Here is a 22,978-nt window from a genome sequence, read left to right on the forward strand (position 1 = left end):
TTTTATTGGTTTGATTATCTGAAAACTTCAAGACAATGGACCATACAAACCAATACAATGTGAATGTCGAGTGCTTAAAGGAAAATGAAAATTTTAAACACCATCTTATATTTTCCCCCTTTACCGTGCTATAGGGAACAAGAAGCGAACCAAATAACTAAGTAGAGGTTCCTTCTTGTGATGAAATGGTCAAGATATGAAGTTTTCCAATGTAATAACTAGCAAATGTAAGTTGTTTATTTCATTACCTTGAGGTTCATTCAGAACATTTGGAATAATCATAAACTATTTGCGATGATTGGTCTTGAAATGATTAACAACCTATATGTCTTCGTTGTGAAAAACCTTGAATCTCCTAAGCTGCCATTCGTAAGTAACTTGTAGAAGTTGCTGTTCTTGGCAGTGTCGAGATTAAGTGAACTTTTATTACTAATGTTTGATTTCATTAGCACTTTGACTTGGTCTTATTCTTCAGTTTTCTTATGAAAAAGAAGAAAAGGTAATTGTGACTGGATTTCATGAATATGTTTGGATTGGATAATGCTTCGTGGGATGGTGTGTGTTATATGGCAGGATGAATTAGGTAAATGAAGATCCAATAGCAAAAGCCATAAAATCTGCGATGAAGGTTACATGTTTCCCTTGTTTGGACTGGATAATGAATCATGGTATGCTGTATATATTGACCACAAATATTGGACATCTGTATCAGTTATTTATCAATGAAAATTTGAAAAGTTATGCTAAAAAACTTCTCTCCTATTTGCCTTTCCTATACGTACAGCTTGTTGTTCCCCTTTTGGATCACTCATAGTAACATACAAGCGTCTTTAATTTTCAGTAGGAGCAGGGTTGATAATTTTGACAATACGGGAACTATTGTCATATGTTGGTCAAAGTGTTGATTTTTTTCTTTTGTTAGATTTTTAGTTTTGCTATGATCGTACAAAGAATGCTTGGAAATCTGTAATTCATGATAAATGATGTGGATACTGATCTCCAAAAGAAACATATATACTACTTGTAGATTTCCCCTTTTCATGCATGATAGTGGGGAAAATATCTAAAACTTAGTCACTGTTATTGTTGTTTAAGCAAATATGATTCAGCATCTTCCAGCAGATGAAAGATTTTCAATTAAGCTTGATTATATTCGTTTATGCTTTTGCAGTTCGGAAGGTAAGGCTTAAGCTACTGCAAATTATAGTATCTAATGTTTTATTTGTTCTTCTCTTGGACATGGTACTTTTACTTGACAATTTTATTCATTCCAATTTATGGACTTTTGAGAACTTGTTCATATTGTGCCTATCTGTGGAGTTTTTGGTCCTCTCCTTTGAATTTCTGGTAGCAAGGATTGTTTGGTTTACATATTCTAGGAACATCTCAGGTAATTTTGATAAAACCTGAACATGTTTGAAAGACAAGTGTCGAAGATTTCCTTGTTTTGGCTGATGAAGTGTCCACACCACCGGTCAATTGGAAAATTCACATTATTAGGCTTTTCTTTCCCATATCTCATAAACTGACGATCTTCTTGAGAAATATTAGGTTGGTTTACAGGCAAACATCAATATTACAAGAAGAGGTTGATTAACCAGGAAATTAGATTTGGTTTAAAAATTTGATGAATGGGAACAAATTCATGCAAGCTTTTAGGATTCTCCTCTCTTTCTTGCTGATAAGGCTTATTTTAGCTCTTAATTTTGTTTTTGATGTTGTTTTTCAAAATTTCAATCGACAATTCTGGTATCCTTGTGATTTTTTAACCTATAGCCGAGGAAAATTCCTTGCTCCTGGATGGTGGTTGTTTTGAGATTTATCGAGAGACAAACTCTGTGATGTTTGACTTGATTCTGAATATTGCCTGCTATTGCTTTAAGTCTTCAGTCTAACCGAGTTTTTTTCGTTGAAAAAAAAATGATAAAAGTAAAATTTGTACAGTTACCAACCATGTTGATGTTATCAATGCGTGATTCCAATTATCAGCGATGTTTTTTTTTTTTTTTATCAATTATTATTAACAAGCATCGTGTTTTTCTTAAATTTATTCTTCAATCAAACGAAAACGTCGTCAGAATCCTGTTTCGCTAATATGCTTTTTGCTTTCTACGCGAGTGCCACTGTGAGTAATAAATTCATAAAGTCTCATTAAATTTGATTACGTCCTTACAATCTTTTAGGATTGGGTGGAAGATTATTAGTTGCTCACTGCAAAGCATAGATATACAAACCTTTCTGTAAGATTACATGTTACTAGATTTTTCCTCCAGTATTTACCGTTACTCTGTCAATGTAGATGATAAATGAAATGCTCCATGTAGTCTTTCTTAAGTGTATTCAACGTGCATCTTGTTTACTCACAGAACCAGATCGTCGAATGGAAGAAATCTTGAAGACAACGGCCACAGAAAGAGACAGGAAGCACCATGATTATGCCTTTGATCCAGATTATCATTCAGGTACGGGTACTCCATGAACTCTTCATGCAAAAATGTAACGTCTTTATTGCTTCAATGCTAATATCTTCTTATTTGTCTGTAGACGAGATGAGGAAAATACAGATGAAAAGTTCTTCAACAAAGAATATTAGAAAGGTAAGATGTTTGAGATCAAGGTGTATGTCTAAGGTGAAGAGCAAGTTAACTTCCTGTTACGTTTACTTAAATCTACAATATTTCGGTTAAACTACTCATGAACACACTCTGGGAATTCCCTACTGAAATTCAAATGATAATTACGTATGTTTCCCATCTTTTGCAATTTTTCAATTTCCTTCCATGCATTGGTTCATTGGTTGTTAGTTTATCGTATATTTTTCTTCTTAATATAATGATGCAAATTTATTTATGCTCTGTTGATTATTAGAAAAATGAGGAAGGAAACGAATTGAGCTTGTGTTCGTGGGTCACGTAGCTGGTTTTCTATCAATCAGAACCCTACAATAACGCATCAAGATATTTATGTGTATGGTGGAATTAAACGATTTTGAGTTAACCATCAAGGAACCACTGGGCCAATGGCTCAGTGGTCACTAGGGAGGGGCTTGAGTCCCTCCTTGGGCTGAACCCTCACTTGCAGCGAAAAAAATCTAAGAGTTGTGTCAAAGCACTTCCTTGGTTTAGTTGGGTCTGTGTATGTATTTTTGCTGACAAAAAAAAAAAGTTAACCATCAAGGGGTTAAAAATTAAACGTTAGTCTATTTGGATTGTAATTTTTTTCTGAGAAAATTTTTGGGTGCATCCTCCATACTTTTTTCAATTACCTTTCTCTATTTCTAATTGTCTCGTAAAAAATTAATTTTTCATAATGTATATATACTGACGGATCTAAATGTATGTTATATTAAATGAATTTAAATTTAAATATTAACTTTACATGTGTTACGTAAACATAGACCCGCTAATGTATGTATAAGAGATTGGATTAATCTTTCCTACACTATTATTTTTGTATAAATAAATGATAATGATATAAAATTTAAATTTAAATTTAAATTTTCATGCATGTATCATAAATAAATTCAAATTTTTTTTGAAAGGTTTATCCAACAAAATGTGGAAGTAGACTAGAAGCAGTGTTTTGAAAACCGGACCGGACCGGCCGGTTCGACCGGTTGAACCGCGAACCGGCCATGGCTCCGGTCCGGTTCAATGCCAGGTTTGACTTTGTCAAGAAACCGGTCAAAAACCGGTCGGACCGCGAAACCGCTGAACCGGATGTGAACCGGTTATTTCCGGTTTTTGAGTTTTCCTTTTTTTTTTTTTTGCAAAATGTAGTTATCAAGATTCGAACTCAAGACCTTTGTAATAGAAGACCAATGTAGTAACCGTTGCACTATCACATCTTATTAGTTTTTTTTGATAACTTATTTATATAAAACAAACACTCATATTTCTTTTGTTCCATTTTTTTTTATAAAATATCATCCTTTCATGACTCTTTCTTTTTAATCTTCAACACACACACACACACACACTCTCTCTCTATCATCTTTTCTTTTGCCACTCATTTTTTTAATCAAACCTCTTTATTTTTTATTTATTGATGTTTTCTTCCATATTTTAATTTTGTTTTTGTCCATTAAATTTAAAAAAGTTAAAAAAGAATTATTTTTCTTTAACCCAATTTATTTAATATCACAACCACTCACTTTTATCTCATTTTTTGTTTCTTATCAAATTTGCATTTCTATTTTCAATTCTCTTGATTTTCTTCGAACTCCAAACTTCCTTTTTTAAATTGTAAATTTAAATTCCAAAATGTAAATTAAAATTTAAGTTCACAATGTCTAAATTTTCATGGACGTGAATTTTGTATAATTTCAAATATTGTGATATTTTTGGATTATATTTAAGATTTTTTTGGTAGATATAATTGAAATTGAGATGAAATTTATTTGTTTTAACTTATAATTTAAAAAATTTATTTTTAAAAATCCAAATTATTCAAAAATAGTAAACTTTTCATCATATAAAGTATTAAATTATCCATTACATGTCTTATTTTGTACACATATATATTTATATAAATTATTTTTTAAAAATTTCATTGAACCGAGGTTGAACCGGTCCGACCGGTTGAACCTCGACCCTTTCACTTCACCGGTTCGATTAACGGTCCGATTTTTAAAACATTGACTAGAAGTAGAAGTTAGAGGCTGCAATGGGAGTAGGACCCTCATGTGGGGAAGCGGCGCGACGCAAGTGCAACCATTAGCGAATCGTTTGCCATTTATGATTTCTCTCGCCTTTTTGTTGCAGTCCAATGACTCCAATTGTCCGGACTCTTTTCCAAACAAAATCTTTATTGGAGGGGAGTACATTAAAAGATGAAAAGAAAAAGGGATGACGTGGATCCCACTGCTGATGGAGGAGAAAACCAGGGACCTTGCTGACGCGTACCGCATGTTTTCCCTACTGGATGATATGATATGCTATGAATTGACCTCCTTTTCCTTTTTGTTAATCTCGCAAGGCCTATTAAATAAATGATTAATCACATACTAAACAAAATGCAGAGGAAAGACTGGAACATCTTTTTTAAATATGAATTATTCTTAAAGGTTAGTAAATAGATTCATACTATGCATTTCATGGTCTTAGAGTTGTATAATATAATGGTCAACAATATTTTCAATGGTTCTCTACTATAACAAGGGTTGATTTTACTTCATATATGTTTTTTTAGTATTGGTGGAAACAATTCAATTGAGAACCTGAACTGCGTCCATAACTATCAGCATTGTCTTAGATTATATGTTTTTGTTTTCGAGTTTTCATTAAAGTATTTAGGAACCTTCAAAGAAATTATGCATCAATAAAGAGATGATGGATAATGGCTATGCTGGTGCATGTTGTGAAAACATCATCATTTTTGTATTTTTTTTTTTCGAGGATTAGAAAAAGATAAATAGACTATCTAAAGTATCATAAAGTAGTTGACTGTAAATGAAAAGCTCCGTGCAGAAAGGGTATTAATCGCTTTTGCCTCACACTTTGGATCCAACTCCCCGAATGCGACCAAAATAATTTTCGAAATGTGGAGACTTCCAAATCCCTTTTTGTTAAGGATTTTTCTTGAAGTTATGAGACTGCTCAGAAAGGTTCAGGACCATAAAAACCAGTAGTACAAAGCCAGCTGAGGACGAACGCATATGGTACCATTCGGTTTTTATTGTTTGGATTGATTTTTGACCAAGGGAAAGGAAAGGATAAGAAGTCTAATTGTTTTGTTGAATTATGGTTCCCATCCAAAAATGAGGGGAAACGGAGGAAAGTGAAATTAAATTAATTAGATAATTTAGAATTTTTTAAAAGGATCATTTTTTCCTTAATTTTTTCAATATATTAACACTTGATCCTTTTCTTTTGCTTCTTCAATTCTAATAAAAATTTAGTATTAGTTTGAAATATTATTTAGAATGATTACTATAGTAATTTTTGTGATGTGATGTATGTGAAATAAAAAAATAGTTAAAAATATAAAAAAGTGAATTGAAAAATGTATCTATGACACGAGCGAAATATTATGTAAAATAATATAGCTATCCAAACACTCTCAAAATCACTGTATTTCCTTTCTTCTCCTTCCATCCTTAATCTTAATAAGATGGTGAAAACCACTTTCCTCTGCTCTCCTTTCTTTTCTTTTTTATTCCTTCAATCCAAACGGTGGCACAAAGTTTAGAAATGCAGAGATGAAAGTGTCCATTTCCTCTTCTTGGTTTTAAGTTTTATTTTCTTATAATCGATCGAGTCTCTTGCAATCGGACCTCTGCTGACGGAAGCCAATGAGAAAGTGAGTTGATTCCTAAGTGCTCCGTGCCCGATACCATCATGTACGTTTAGGAGACGCCAAACTAGCAGCGGAACGCAAGAAGTACTGCATAGATTAAAGAATAATATAAACCTGACTTATGGTAGTAATGAACAACTCAATAAGTCGTTATTATAAACTTAAAACCAATCAAAACATTATTGAATTGTGCAGACAGAAACGAAATTTTTTTTTTTTTTCAACACAGAGGTGTCCGGATCAAGACCCGAAGGCGGCCCGACTAATCCCCTGCGCCTGGAGTACAGCACCACCCCAACCGCACCCAGGCGTTAAGTGAGGTTCGACCCCACGACCTGCGAGTGCCGGAAGCAGCCACAGACCGCGTGATCTAGACCGGGGGTGCAGACAGAAACGAAATGGGGGAGTAATTTATGAGTATTTGCATAAAGAATTAAAGCTGGGGAATGAGTATCACATGAACTCCGCTATTCGGCGGTGCAACTACACGGCAATCGAGCTTCGACCAGTTCCAAAACAACTTGTACGGACATTTTTGTCGTCTCTTCATTTTTTAATCTATAACTTGAACTGATGATTTCTCTATTGGTTGTATTTTTCTTTTTATTGTCTAATTTTTTAAGAATTAATCTTTCCTATTTATACACAGCATCGTCAGATGAAGGATAAATATGTAAAATTCAATTTTTACACAGATATCATAGATTCGATTCAACAGTGATAGTGTATATTAATTATCAGTGTATAAAATATTGAGTCATTTCATAACGTGATTTAAAAATTATACTCAATTAGTTTCATAAATTCTGATTGTTCTCATAAATATGTCCATAAGCTCAAGTAATTTACCAATTCTTATTACCAAAACAAATATTACGTGATGATTATTGTTGTTTATCCTTCGAGATTAAACGCAAGCCCTTCATGAAGAAGGCAATTAAATGACACTTGAAACCCTCAATAATTTCTCTCTCAAACTGAAAGGCATTAATATATTATTATTATTATTATGGTTTCAAAGGCCGTTCTATATTTTGCAGATGGAATTCCATAAAAATTACGAGTTATGATTAGTAGTAGTCCATTAGAATTATTTATTCGCCAAAAAGCAAAAATAGTCATAACAGGTCAGCTAACAGCTCAGACCACCACAACAATTAGCCGATTCTCGACTCACCGGGTTCCAGAACTCAGCCACATGCTACAAAATAACCGAGTTCCGAGTTCACTCGTTAGTCATATGCTAGTAACTACCGCCACAAAATTCAGCAAAATTACACAAAAAGATTCAAAAGCTTTGGCTCTTTTCCACCAACTCCTTCAATACCACAGCTTCCAAAACTCCCCCACACGTCAGACGCCTCCGACGACCGAAACGAGGCCGACGCAGACATATTCTGATCAGATTCAAATTCAACCATCATTTCATCACCGTCCGATCCATGCATGAAAAACGGCGGTTGAACTCTCCACAAGCCGCCGCTGTTACAGAATGCTTCCGAGGCTTCATTCGAATCAGGACTCAATACTCCGACACCGTTCATAGGCCGCAACGTTCCGCCGGCGAGGACTGTTTCCACCGCCGCTTCACACACTGGCCAGTTCCCAGTCGACAATAGCCCTACCGCTCCGCTCACCGGATTCACCGTACGACCACATGCTTCATATAACAGCGACTGAAATAAAGCTAAAAGATAAAACAAATTAAAATTTCTACTTTTTTTTTTTCCTTAAAAAAATTAAGCAAAATTCCAAACGATGCATTTCTCATTTGCTATTGATCTTCAGTTACCAGGTTTTTTGGAGTCGGGGACGGCGGTGATGAAGGACATGAGATCACTGCGGCCGAAGAACTTGGAGACGAAAAGAGTGGCGTTGGCTTGAGCTTGGGGAGTGGGGATCCAGCCCAAACAGGGCCTAAGGGCGCATTTGTCGCTGCATCCTCTTCGGAGAACTCTACATCCATTGCAGCTCATCTTCTTGTTCTTCTTCTCAGGTAATCTTATATTGATTTCCCTCGAATTTAATTAGCTAAAAGTTTTGGTGTGTTTTTTGGATTTCTTGAAGCCAAAGCAAAAGCAAAATACTAGTAGTACAAGAAAGAGGATAGGAGAACAGGGGTGAATGGGACCAAAGCCTAAGCGGGGGTGACGTTGAAGTTATAGTGGGGAGTTGCACTGTAGAAGTGTGCGGGACACAACAATATGCTATCAATAATTAAACCATTTGGGTTTTATCTATTTATTAATATTTTACACTTTACAATAATAATTTTTACTTCCTGAGACATTTAATTGTGTGAGTATTAAAATTTAGATTTTATTGATAGTCTGAGTTTAGTTTAATATATTGTGAAGGTGTGGAGATGTAGGGATCATTGGAAGGTAGTGAGGATATTTGAAAAAAACTAGTCAATGTATGTATAAGAAAAATATTTAATTGTTATTTATGAAGCTCAAATCATGTGATAAATATTATATGGCGTAATAATTCCACACTTAATTTTTTTTTTTTTGGTGTTGATAGCTAAATGATGACTACCAACATCGGGGAAATGAAAACTGTCATTTTGCCCTAATCCCTCTGCTATGGTTTAAAGATAGATTAGATCAGCTTAAGGGTTTTTTGAGAAAAAAGTGAAGTAATTATGGTTTGGTTACCCTCAAACAAAAAAAAGAAAAAAAAAACTATGGTTGGTTAAATTGATTTATTCTTTACTAGGAAATTGTGAGTGCGAGTGTAAAGTGATGTGATGTTTGTAATAATTTTTGGTGGGGTTAAAAGACGAGTTCGTGATGATGGATGGTAAGACGGAATATATCTTCCAAACTTTGGGTTCGAGCGGCTGCGTGTCTCCGCGGCTTTCGTGATGAGTCATTTTCCACCATTGGATTTGGATGTCCCTTTCATCTGTTTTTGTCTCTGCCTTTTATTCGTGGTGCTTTGGGAGGGGGACTAGGAGGTGGATAGAATGAGACTCCTGATATCCAATCCCACACCCTTCTTTTTCTCTCCACCGTTGGATTTTTTTTATCTTGACTTGCATTTCTTTTCCCTCCGATATGATTTGTCTAAATGACGCAGAAGCAAGATCCAACAAGAGCGTAACAAAGCAAAGGGTGCTGAAATTTGCATCCAGCATAAAAGAGAAAGATGGGGCTTTAATTGGTCACTCAACCTTGGAGAGAGTGATTAACAGCATATCACATTTCTACACATAACATGTTTGTCCTTAAATTGCAAAAGAATGACAACAGTTGTGAAATACCCAATTAGTCCAAAATAACATCATCTGATTCCAAAACTTTCAATACTAGAGAAATTATTGAAGTTTCCTCGTAACTTCTTTGAACAATTTGCGATGATGACTACGCTTGGCAGTTCAAAAGCAACTTGCAAGATGAAAAACAAGTACGGAATGACCTTCTACTTCAAAATTTATTCACTTTGAAAGTCAAACTTCTTTAGGCAAAAGAAATCTTAGAATAAAGTACAATTTTTTGATAGAAATGGGTAGTTAACGCCTTTTCACCTGCGATAGTGGACAATTTTTTTCAAGATAACTCAAAAAGAGTGGCCTAATAGAATATTAAAATTCCTTTGTTTGGATTCACTTGTTTTTTCAAAAATTAATTTTTTAAATACAATACTACAGTAATACATGAATAAAAATAGCTCCAAAACAGCTTATCCATACAATATATAAAAAAATAACTCACAAATATATATAAAAAAATTAAATTTTACAAATCATCACCATCCACCACCATTGCCACCATCCCCTCTTTCGTTTCTCTTCCCCTCTCCTCCTTCTTTTCTCTTCCTCCTCTCTCTTCCTTGCCCTCCCCCGGCCCTCCCTTCCCCCTCCGATCTGGCTTCAAATAGATTGTGATAGGGGAGAGGGGAGGGGCCAGATCGAGATAAGGGGAAAGGGAGGTGCGGGGGTGGCGAGGAAGAGAGAGGGGAGGAGAAAGGAGGAGGAAAAGGGTGGTGGCCATAGTGGGTGGGGGTGATGGTAGTTGTGAGTGATAGTGTTAATTTTTAAAAAGAACACTAAAAAATTTTTAAATTTTAAAAGGTACCTCAAAATATATTTCAAAAATTCCTCCAAAAACACCACAAAAAATATTTATAATAAAAGTTTTTCGTGCACACTATTACAATAAAATATTTTAAAAACACTTTCAAAAGTAGCTAATCCAAACAGAGTGGAGAATGTAGCCTTTTCTTGGTGCCCATAGAGTAAAGAGTCCATTCTAACATCGCCTCTGTGCTAGAGAACAAACTGTGGGCCATAAGCCCCAAAAGTCGAAACACTTGATTTGGAGCAATTTTTAACCCAGTCCCTAACTGGCTAACTGGACGCAGATTCGTCATAATGTACTCTTATGGATACTTTATTGGGCCTCAAATGCTACATAGCCCAATGGACAGTGGCTGAAGGTTTGAAGTTTTGAACCTCGAAAGGAATTGAACGCCCCACAGAGTAGCCCAGGACCTGAAGTTTTTAACGATTTACCTACTCTTATGTATAATTACATTGACCCTGTTTGGCATTGTGGTACTTTTGCTAAAAGTGTTTTTGGACGATATTAAATTCATTGAATTTAGGAGTAGAGTTTTTGGATATTAAAACACTTTTAGTACAAATTCAAAATTGGTACTTTTAGAACAGCATTTTAGTTTCAAAAAATAAAAAAAAAAACTAACTTTTAACAATTCTATTGCAAATTTTGAACTAAATTAAGAGATAAATACGTTTTATAAATTTATATTTGCACATTATCAAATAGAAAAAAATATTTATTCAAGTATGCACCAAAATTATACGATTAAACCTTAACAAGTACTTTGACCAAAACCTCTATGCTCATTAAAGTGGTTTTTGGTTAAGTCATCGCAACTTCAAATGGACCTTAAGTGATACTCCTATACGGAAATACTTTTAGTTATTAGTTTGTTACAAGATATAAGCAATCTACAATCTACGTTGTCAGTTAATAATCCTTTTTGCATGAACAACTTTTTTTAGATCAAGTTCGTGAAATGCCATCATTATAATCAAGATGGACGTAAAGATAAATCTTTTGTAGATTTTCTTCTAGCTTTATTGCTCGACTTCAAATAAGCTTCTTGATTGAACTGACAAGTACGTGCCTTTTGTTAATCTTCGCATTGCCGTAATTGTTAGAATTCATTACGATTAGCTCTGCACAATCATTTGCAGATGTATGACTGTAAAGAGTTAAATCTCTCGGCAGTTGGTTTAGATGGATCAGGATTAAAATAACGATAATTACCTTCATTGTTCCTTGAATAACTTGGTGCAGACCATTAACACCAGTTTTCAGCATGCACAGCCCCATTTTGGTGTACCTCCTTATGTAGGTTTGGTGAAAATTGATAACCTTCCAGGACCTTCTGATGAATCTTCGAACGTTCAATCAGCCAACAGTAATTTATTCAAGCATTTCTAGTGTATAAAAGCCAAAAGAATATACCACTTCTTTTTCTTTTCTTTATTACTCGATCAAGACTGTTGTTTTTGGCACTCTATTTTTGTCAATGACACTCCATATTTTAATATGTTTTCAGAAAAAAATACAAAGAACATAAGATTGTTATTAATAATAACTGAAATGCCATTAACAATGCTCATCGATCAAATGTATAATGATGGTTTAGTTATCCGGGCATGATTTCACATTTATATATCGACTATAAGGCGTGCAACCTTCATTTTGGATGGAGTTGTTAGATTTCTTTAAACCCTATCCGGATCGTTATTTTTAGAAGTTTTTATAAAAAAAAAATGTATTGTACTGATTTGATGTATGTGAAATACAAAGGTGATTGAGATATGTGTTCATGATAAATATAAAAATTTTTCTGCAGAAAATCACAATCCAAACAAGGTTTCTCTAACTTCCCCAAAAAGGATTGATTTGAGAAAGAAACGTACGGAGTTTGTACTTGACATCTCTCTAAAGAGAAAAATACCTTAACTTAGTTATCACTATATCAAGATTTTAAATGCTTGTATTTTTTTTTTTAAAGGAGAAGGTGGATATAATTAGGTATTACCAAGTATAATTATTCAAAGCTAATTAGCCACCAGACCGGGTCGAATTTTTTTGCCGCGGATAAGAACAACCAATGGGACTTGGTTGGTGGTTGATGTAAGCTATACAGGGTGGAGTAATTGTAAACTTGTGGCTGTTTCAATGGCCATGCGTGATCCAAATGGTGTTGTATCTATCTGATGTGGCCAATGAGAATTCCCTTTGTGACTTAACTGCATCGATCACCTTCTTGAGTTGGTCCAAAACAGTGCCAGAGAAAATTCCAAGTAGGCAGAAAGCCTCTTGTTTTGTTAGCTCATCCTAAGCTGCTGACTCACCAAATGGGATTGATGATTTGTAAAACTTTAAAATTTGAAGAACAACAGGGCAATAATAGTATTTTTTTTTTGTCCTTATGCAAATTATAAAGAGTTTTAAACGCAAGATTATGAGTATACATGCTACCTACAGCCTTCGGAAAAGATCTTTTCTCTTTTTCTGATTCCGGTGGGGGCAAAGCATCTAGTCAGCGTTCCCGCAAATAGCTCAAATTGACTTGGCAGACACGAGCTCCTGGATTGAAACGTGACCAACCATTTGGCACCCTAATCAGCAATATAACACCACTCAAGTACTAGGCACTAGCACACCAACCAACTATACCTTTGCGGTAGTTTGCCGTCACATGTACTGTGAGGTGAAAGGACAAGAGTTTAAACATTATTTCCTGTTAAAGTTGTCACATTAGTTGTCACTTAATGTGACGTCTCTTAGATCCATTTTGAACATAATGCATTGGTGATGGTTCAGTTCAAATCGATTTTCCTTAATCCTGTTGAATCACCCCTAGAATAGGTTAGGTTAGATTAGGGGTAGATGATGACAATTGACAAAGAAAAAAAAAGTACTAGCACATCAATCCTCCACGGTTGGTTGGTTAAGACTTAAGAAATATATACAGGAAGGACAGTAAGCATTAGAATTTCAAAGCCAGGGACAACGTACAACTTCTTCTTTTTTTTCTTTTGATGATGTATAACATAAATAACTACGAGTAATTTTAAAACAGGAGGCCGAAGTTAGTTGAAGCCACAATTTCTTGCTCAAGTGGCCAACCACTAATTTTCCACGGCATACTGGAATAGTCTTCATGTTAAGCACGATTTAAGTTAGGTTGACATAAGATAAAAGAGTTTGATCAAATCTTACTACACAAAAGGAATACCTAAATAATAAGAAAGAAACGCGAGAGTTGAGACGTGGCGACAGCACGAATCTGTCAAGGCGAAGCAACTAGGTTTTGACGTAGTTGAGGTGCATGACTTTTAGGTTCCAACTACGGTGAATTGGACCGCGTATGTGTGATGAACTCTTCTTAGAGCGTGTTTGGTAAATCGGCAAGGAATGAGTATCAATCAAAGTCAATAACATTTAAAACTAATGTTTGGGTAAATCATTCGTTGTCATATGCATCCAATTGTCATATATATATATATATAAAATTATCTCAATTATATTAACAGGTGTAAAAGTGTTTGACTTCAGCCCATTTGATTAATCCATCAGTTGAACGAAATCATTTCCATTCCAAACCGAAAAAGGTTAAGGGGGAATGAATGTGAACCAAACGCCTAACACTGGAAAAAGTGTGAATGTGGAAAGTCTCTAGTCATTCCCATTTCCCCTCCGAGTAGACGTTGATGGCTGCTATTAGCTTCTGCGGTGGATGAACCGGAATGGTTTCTATATGACACCGGGCCTTGCTTAGTTGTCTTTTCTAGATCATTTGCGTTCTTTCATAACTTTGGAATGGTTTCTATATGACACCGGGCATTGCTTAGTTTTAACAAAAGCGTTAGATTCACATCCTATACTAATTTAAAGGTGCCATGCACCAAGGCAAGGCTTAGTCAAATTGATGACTCTGCTAATCCACCGGATTTCTGGCGTAATCGTGTGCGTGTGATTTGGTTCCTAACGCTGATGAGGCGTTTAAGAATAATAAAGAGTGAGTTCAACCACATTAATTATTAAAACTCATATGTTTGAGATAAATACTACATTGATGAGGGAGGGGAGGTGTTTAATTAAGATTAGAAGTGAGTAAATCCCTTCCACGTTTTTCATGTGATATGTGTGGAATTGCATGGTAAACATCAATGATCAATGTTAATTGTGTTTCCTTCTTTTTAACGCCAATCTTTATCAAGGATTGCTTGCTTTCTTTTGTTTTCATTTTTTATTATTCACCTCACTAATTAACACGTTTAAATGTAGAGAATGGCTTGGTCTTGTGTCATACCATTATTGATTACAAAATTATTTTACAAATTCGATAAAGATCTTCTACAGCGTTTTGCATGAATAATTCGACCAAGGTATAAAGTTGCAGAAGGGGGTAAGGTGTGAAACAAACACAGAAATTGTACTAAATGTAAGGATGTTGTCTAAATGTGAACAAGTGAATATACTTAAGACTCGTTCTCGATTGATTATCGTAATTGATTATAAATTCTGATTTTGAATAATCGATTTTTGTGAGGTTCTTTATTGCTTTTGCATTCTGATTATATATTTTTTTTAATGATAAAAAGAAAATCAAAATCTACAATCATTCAACTTTTGCTGATTATGATTATTCTTCATAATCAGTTTTTATTATAATCAGATTCATTAAATTCTAAAACAGCCCAGAACAAAAGCCTTGCATGATAAGTTAAAATCTGCTATACTGACAAGTGTCACCATTAGCAAAATCCAGTCATTATTGGCCTTTTGTGTGACCGATAACGTGTAACTGAGTTTTGTCGGTATATATATTTCTTGTTTCTTAAGAAGTGCAAAATGTCGGTACAGTTGAATATCGTACGGAAGTAGAACCCCGAAAAAAAAACAAATTTTTTTTTTCTTTTTCAGTTTATGGACATAGGATGGTGTGTAGTATTAGGAGTAGGGACTCAAAACTATCCTAATTAATCTCCTGTACTGCTATATATTTATATATAATCTCTGGCTGATTTAGAAAGAAAATTCATGACAGCTTCTTAAGAATATATTCTTTACGATTGATTAACAGTTGATTAAACGTTTTGCTGTGAATAGGAGAGTCTTATTCTATTCCCTACATCTTAAGTAAAGCAAAGCTACCAGCTGCTTGCTAGCTAGCACACTGGATGACCGGCAGCTGGGATGGAAACCAAAATCAACTGTAAGCAGAAAATGGAAGCAAAACAACTAACTATACAGCACACTAATTAATATGTTGTCATAATCAGCACCAGTATCAGTATGGGGAAACAACTTGCCAGTAATATCATTATCTTATCCCACACCAAACCGTCCATCCAGGTCTGGCGAGTTCCTATCCTCACCGTCTTTGTAGGGGATAAACATTAACAAATGCACCGCAAATTATTGATTAGTGTATTATATCAAAAAAATTAATTTCTATTTGTCAAGTCATCATTGCTAATCCGAAAACTCAACTAGACAAAAAACTTGGAGTCTAGCTAAGAGTAGCCCTTTTTTTTTAAAAAAAAAAAAAGATTTCAGGAATCATGCGAGGCAGGGCACTTAAATTAGAGCTCACTAGGTGGGCATGTGATGTATCATGCATGTTACTCATCGTGATTAACAAGTCATTTACACTATTTACTCTTTTTTCTTAAAAAAATTTAAAGAATAAAAAGCAAAGAATTTTTCCTTTTGGATTGGTCTATTTTTCAAATACAATGTTACAATTAATACACAAACAAAAACAACTCAAAAAACACTTCATCCATACGATATATAAAAAAACAACTCACAAATACACATAAAGAAAATAAATTTTACAACATTTTTTCACCTATCACCACCACCCACCCCGACTGTCGCCACCGTCACCACCCCCTACCTTCTCCTTTCTCCTCCCCCTCCCTCTTCTTCCTCCTCCCCTTCCCTTTAACTCGCTCCCTCCGCTTCCCGGCCACCCTCCAAACCTCCCCTCGATCTGGTCGCTGGTCATGACCAGAAGCCGTGGTCTAGTCGTGGCCAGATCACAACCAGAAGATTTGGTACTTTTTGGCGCAATTTAGTCACGACTAGATCAAGAGGGGAAGGGATGGCTAGAGGGTGGAGGGGAAGGAGAGGGAGGAGTGGTGGCGGTGGGAGTGGTTGTGGGTGATAGTATTAATTTTTAAAAAGTATTCTACAAATTTTTAATTTTAAAAGGTACTCCAAAGTATATTCTAAAGATCCCTCAAAAAACATGTACAGTAAAAAATTTTCATATACACTATTATAGCAAATTATTTCAAAAACACTTTCAAAGACAGCTAATCCAAACGGAGCCGCACGTTATCTCTTCTAGTCAAATATTTGATACTCTGTCCCTAAAATCCAATTTAGCTAGTAGAAATATTAGTTAAGTAATTACGAAATTTTTGATTTCGCTATCGAGCCCTACCTTTTTTTCTTCTCTCAACCAACCGCAAATAACACACACACCCAGAACCTAAGCCAATTTCACAGCCCAACCCAAAAGGCATGCTGAATTTTTTTTCTTCTCATTCTTCCTTTATAAAGTTTGGAGTCTCCTTTTAAATAAGAAAAAAATGCAAGATACTCTGTTTTTTTTTTCCCATTGACGTCAACTTTACTTGGTCATATACTAATTGCATACTACACTACACCACAAAAAACTCATGTCACGTAAGGCATGGGAGTATAATACTTTGGTTGTAAATTCAGTAAATACTACAACACATACATTTGGCAGCAAGAAGTAAGAAATCAATATATAAATCACTAAAGAAATGCGGCTAAGATGGCACTATGGTGTAACGCGTGAACCTCATGGACGCAGCCTTTTGTACACTCATCTTGAACCCCCCCCCCCCCCCCTTCTCTTTTTTTTTGAAGGAAGTCATCTTCAACTTGGAAACAAGAAATGGTCGTAGATTTACATGTGAAATCCAAGTGGCCACAACTCAACACAACTCAACCTCACCTCGCCCAAAAGCATCAACTACCAACATGCCAACAAAAGCTTCATAGGCCTAGCGTACCATATGGATCCCCATGTCACCATTTCCCACCTCCCCCTCTCAATTCTGACCAAATTTGGCACCCTTTACAGTACTGCTACAGATACAGATGAACGATGACGCGTATATGCCCCGCCACCAACCACGACTCTTTGTCCCCCCTCCCCTGCCTGCTCACGCTTCTTCCTGCAAATTGCCAATTTGACTACTCCATACATAATCCTTAGGTACACATAATATTGCATTTAGTCAAGAATATTAAGGAGTTCTTTTCAAAATTTCAAGCCCTTCGTTGGATTTACTAGAATCTTTTTCTAAGTATCATGCAATTTGTTGGATGTACAACTTTTTACGATCATGAAATACAGAGGAGGTATTTTATAGTTAGTGTGCAGTGCAAATATGAACTACACGAGCTAGCGTCAAATAATTCTGCATAGAAAGAAAAAGATCACGCCCAATGTTCAAAGATTCACAACTTTAAATGTCAGCTTCTTAATAATAGTTCAGGATTAGTGAATTGACAATAATAGAATGATCACATAAAACATAATACTAATAAGCATTAACCCGAAAAAAAAAATGGAAAAAAAAGTCCACTACAAGTCTACAACACGTCTAAACTGCATTAATGAAAAAATGAATTAAATTGATTGATCACTGTCTCTATCGACAAGTTCATCTGTACATAGACAAACAAAAACTTTCCCATGAATTAAAAAGAAAAAAAATAAATGATTTTACACCATAAGCTAACATGAATATTTCAACCTAGACTGCAAATTCCACTAGTATTTAATGTTCTCCACTTTAATTGGCAAATTGAAGCGAGATTTTTTTGCGGGATGAGGGCTCTCGACCTCATCTTCAGTGGACCAAAACTCCGGCAACGCAGGCAAGTTCAAGTCAAAGTCCCGGTGGCTGTTGGTATTAGTTGACCCCGCCCCTTCAGATGAAGTAAGTCCGCTGTGTCCGCCGCTGCTGCCGCCGCCAATTGTGCCTTCATAGTGGCACCGCTTGTGGCCTCCCAGAGCCTGTCCAGAAGGGAAGCACTTATGACAAATAGAGCACTCATGAGTCCTCCCGCTACCGCCAGCGCCGACGCCGCTAGTACTAGTAGTAGTCACCGTAGTGGTGGAGGTGGACGGCTGGTCATCGCCGCCACCGCTAGGAAGCTTCCTATGACTAGCTTTGTGCCCACCTAGAGCTTGGTACGACCCAAAAGCCTTGTTACAAACCGAACACTTGTACAAGAGCTTAGGAACATCCGAGGAAGTCGAAACATGAGGCGGCGGAGGCGGCAAAGAGGCCTTTGGCGCCGCTGCTGCAGCCGTGGAGGAGGAGGAAGAAGAGGGAAAGGAAGAAGGGAGGTTGAAGTTTACTTTGCCACCGCGAGCGAGCATAATTAGGCAGAGAGCTAGATACTCTTCCTCAGTGGGCTGTGGATGGTCAAGGCTACGCGGTCGTTTTGATCTTTTTCCCTTAGCCCATGGCTCCGTTAGATGGCGGAGGCTTGGGTTGTCGAAGGGGAAGGAAGGAGTAGGTGTAGTGGGAGAGTTCAATGCTTCCAGAGCCATATCAGGTATTGTTTCTGAAAGTAATCAAGAAATCAGCAGGAAGGAAGTTTGGTTGCTTGTTGTGACAGAAAAGTCGCGAGAGAGAAGGGTTTTGCTGGGGAGAGGAGAGCAAGTAAATTGGTGATTGGAAGAGTGATGGGAGTGAGAAGTGGAAGGTGGGGGGGACTATATATATAGAGGAAAGGGTTATGGGAGTCCGTAGAAAAGTAGGAAAGGAGTGGAAGTTGCGTGAGGGGTGACAGGAAAGTACTAGTAGCAGTAAGACGGTTATGCAAGGTATTTTCGCTCTTCTATTCTAAGGATGACGATGTAAATAAATGGAAGCAAGCAAACGAAATTTGGGGTCAAAGGGGGAGCATTAAAAATTGGAAAGTGAGTGGAGCACGTTTAGTTGAGGTGAGGGTGAGGGGGTTTGGTTGCTTGGGGGCCAAGTGGAGCACGCTTGGTGAGAGTGAAGTCGGTTAGTGTGTGAGCGTGTGTGTGTGTGTGTGTCATTGCTGGGGTGTGGGGCTTTCTCACGGAGGGAGGGAGTGTGTGAGAGTGGAGACTAGGTACGTAAGTGTGAGTGTGTGAGAGTGGACCAAAATAAGTACAAGTGGTAGTGGTCTGGAACTGGTACAAGAATTCCCCCTTGGACTAGAGACTGCGTCAAAGTCAATCCACATGAACGCTAGTAATCCCCCACGCGGCCTTTTACGTGGTACAAACTACAAAGAGTGCTAGTCTTTTTCTTTTTTTCTTTTTTCTTCTCCCTTTTTATTTAAAGTTACGTCCTTCGATTATACTTGAATTCTCACTATTTTAGCTATGACACTTTAGTTTCTAAAGTATAAAATCTACACCATTTTAATTCTTAAAATATAAAATTTGCCTCCCTTTTTGTCATCAATTTCAATTGCGCGAGCCAATGAAGTTTCATTTAAGTGAAATCTGATTAGATCAAACGGGTATTCTGATATTTTCTTTGAATCCTTTTTAAAGCAGGTGGAGTTGGAATACTCGATCTATAGTCGAAAAAGGGATTTAATCTATTTTTAGTGGCCACTAAACCAAAACTGATAAGTGGTTTCATCTGTTTAAGTTGAATGAAGTTTCGCTTTCTTTGGATTTAAGTAAACTTGTAGTACAACATGAGCCCTCCACCATCCACCGCACCACCAGATGTCATGTGAATATGTGCGTGTATTCCAGTCGGGTCACCAGCCGGCGCCCAGCAGCCATTTGGGAATCAAAGAAAGAAGGAAAAGCAAAGCCCTTTGAACTTCGGTGAAAGGCGGCTGAATTTGCTTTGTGATCATCTGGGGTCGGCTAACATCTATTAATTAGTTCAAATAATTCTCTCCACCTGTCTATCCTATACAATTTGCTGCTCTTGCATGATTACTAGTCTTCTCAAGTAAATTCATGCATCTCTTCCCCTGGCAGCCGGCTGCTATTTTGCACATTGCAAAATTGATGTGCCGACTTGGACATTTCAGAGTGGTTAAAATATCCAGTCTCACTTGGATAATTCTAAGTTCAACAACTATAGGTAAGAAAAGTAGTACTAGTATGCAGTGAAATTGATTATTTCTGAGTTTCTCTTTTATCTTGATTGTCAGCTGATGCGTTCTATTTTTTCAGCCCTTCAATGATTTTTCTACAGTAAACAAAGTTAAACTTGTCCTTTTCAAAGAAAACGTGATATATTGTTTATATCATATCAGAAAAGTGGGAGGGGGGGGGGGGGGGAAATCAAATGCACCACGTGTTTAAAACAAGCCAGAAGTAGATGGTAGTGTGTTAAAACAAGCCAGCACAAAGTTAGACATTGTACAAATAATCTGACGTTTATATAATTTCGTGTGGTATAAATTCAAATTATATATATGTAGTATGCATCTGTTGTAGCTGTTGGTGTAAAAAAAAAAATTACTATATTGTAAGTGCATAAAAAAATTAATCATTAAATAAAATCGAGTTATTAATTCCGGATTAGGGTGCCGTGGACCTGGAAATAAATTGGCAATCTCAACAAGCTCATACTTGTCCGATTGTCCACCTGCGTGGTTTTATTGACAGAAGATGAGTTGATACCGATCACCAAGACGAATTTGGGCACCTATTGGCTGATTCATTTCTGGGGGAAAAGGAAATTGGAAACTACAAAAGACCCTACAGGGTTACTTGATGTTTGACATTTGTATTCATTGTGGCATGTATTTTGATGTTCACGAGACCACGTGTTACATAAACGAAAGTTGTTCTAGATTCGGAAATTCTTCTAGATTACTTATAACAAGGAAAAAAAACAAAGGAAATAATTCCAGAAAACCATTACATAAATATATCTCAATTCTTACCTCTTGCTAGTTACTAGCCTAAATATTGTATGTGAACCAATTATCCAAATGGGTAAAACTCTATTCCTACGTGGGAATCCTGTACCCTACACTTAAGAAGATCGGAGGTTCAAATCTTGTATCCTGCATATAAGAAAATTTAAGAAGTGTACCAAAGTACTCATTTGATCTAGAAAGATCTATCTTTCCTCTACCCTCTTATACCTATCTTCCGATGTAATCCAATCCGATTGGAATCTCCCTCCCCTCTAGATTCTAGAATAGGATAGTACAAATATTGTATTTTTTTTTTTCGAATAGTACATATATTGCCGATTGGAAAAAAAAAAATCTATGGGATAAAGAGAGCAGCATGATTTGAACATTACTCATCTAGCTTTTGACGCCGCCGGAGGAGATCTACATGGTTCCCGTACAGTACAGCCACTATGAAATTTATTTAATCTTTTTAACCGCGGTTGTTGACCTCCTCATTTAACCAGTCAACGTTTGATTGCCAAAGAGAATGCTGGCCTCTTCTGTTGACTGTCATTCTTCTTCTGGATTTTGACCAGTAACGCATACCCTGGAAGCTGGAAGCATCCAGATTCCCTGTTATCTGTTGCCACTGCCTTACTTCAAACCCTGACGACTTTTACCATACAATTCAACTCCCTCATCCAATTAACTCTGATTAGTGCTAGAAATTAGAATTGCCCTTCCAATACAACAACTCTTTGTGACCCAAAACAGACCTCACTCGTATGCCATCCATTACTAACCACATCCTTGTCTTTCTTCAATATTCATGTCATCATCTCAACCTAACACACTTATATGTACGATGCTAAAATGTGGTTCACATATGTTGGGAAGGGACTGAATACAAGTAACTTAACTAACAACTATCGAGGACAATAACTTGGTGGCGGTGAAGTTTCTGGTTGACTCTCGAGTCCTTTCCTCTCCTGTTTTTCCTTTTGCAAGACTTAAAAGTCGTCGTTAGACCTAAACTAAAAATTAAAAATCGATAAAAGAATTCGCCGTGAATTAGAAATTAAACAAGGTTTTCATGAGTATAACAAAGTTTACAAGACTTTGGTTGATTTATTCAATCAAATTGAAGAAGTTCTAAATGAATGAAGCGGTTGCTCCTCCTTTGGGAACGATGAGAAAATCAAAGATTGTATCCAATTTGTGTTGTGCTTTTGTTGTTCTTGACAGGATAAGCACAGAGAGAAAGAAGGCAGCCTGCGCCAAGTAAGCTAGTGATTTTAAGTCACTGCTTACCTAAGTAACTTGCTAGTTCACTTTGCACTCCGTTTTCATTGGTTGGTGGACTGGTCGCAGCTAAAACCACTGGGTTTTGGATTTGCTTGCAAGATACACACATAACATTTGTTGAATGAATATGACTTTTCTGTACAAAGCCGAAAAAGCCCATTTCGGCTGCCAAGTGATTGACCCGCCGGGCGACTACTCTTTGGCTCTCCATGAATCTTTAAATTTATTGAGAGCAAAATGGAAGATTAAATTAACGACCAGCTTCAATTTGCATTGCTAGATCAATCTGTTAGCACGTGTGTTAAAAGCTTTCTACTTTATTTTATTTTATTTTATTTTACATCATTTCCCGTTGCCATAATAAAATTTCGGCCTTATTTGACAAATAAGTTTTTGGCTAAATTTGTCGG

General features: G+C 36.4%; 3 protein-coding genes across 3 annotated transcripts; 1 reads left to right on the plus strand and 2 right to left on the minus strand.

Annotated features, from left to right (window-relative positions):
- Positions 1-2,184: 2,184 nt before the first annotated feature.
- Positions 2,185-2,719, plus strand: LOC113748748. The gene is made up of 2 exons (XM_027292294.1): positions 2,185-2,462; positions 2,545-2,719. Exons 1-2 carry the CDS (start codon positions 2,300-2,302, stop codon positions 2,685-2,687), a joined length of 306 nt encoding a protein of 101 aa, XP_027148095.1. The 5' UTR covers positions 2,185-2,299; the 3' UTR covers positions 2,688-2,719.
- A 4,681-nt stretch (positions 2,720-7,400) lies between these two features.
- LOC113750067 (LOB domain-containing protein 38-like) lies at positions 7,401-8,401 on the minus strand. Its single transcript, XM_027293986.1, has 2 exons — positions 8,090-8,401; positions 7,401-7,984 (listed from the first exon to the last, which is right to left on the minus strand). The coding sequence occupies exons 1-2, from the start codon at positions 8,271-8,273 to the stop codon at positions 7,572-7,574; spliced, it is 597 nt and encodes a 198-aa protein (XP_027149787.1). The 5' UTR covers positions 8,274-8,401; the 3' UTR covers positions 7,401-7,571.
- Positions 8,402-17,990: 9,589 nt separating this feature from the next.
- On the minus strand, positions 17,991-19,119 carry LOC113749486 (zinc finger protein ZAT10). Its single transcript, XM_027293243.1, has one exon. It carries the CDS (start codon positions 18,961-18,963, stop codon positions 18,175-18,177), a length of 789 nt encoding a protein of 262 aa, XP_027149044.1. The 5' UTR covers positions 18,964-19,119; the 3' UTR covers positions 17,991-18,174.
- Between the last annotated feature and the right edge of the window lie 3,859 nt (positions 19,120-22,978).

The sequence above is a fragment of the Coffea eugenioides genome, chromosome 10, assembly GCF_003713205.1.
Source record: "Coffea eugenioides isolate CCC68of chromosome 10, Ceug_1.0, whole genome shotgun sequence".
NCBI lineage: Eukaryota > Viridiplantae > Streptophyta > Magnoliopsida > Gentianales > Rubiaceae > Coffea > Coffea eugenioides.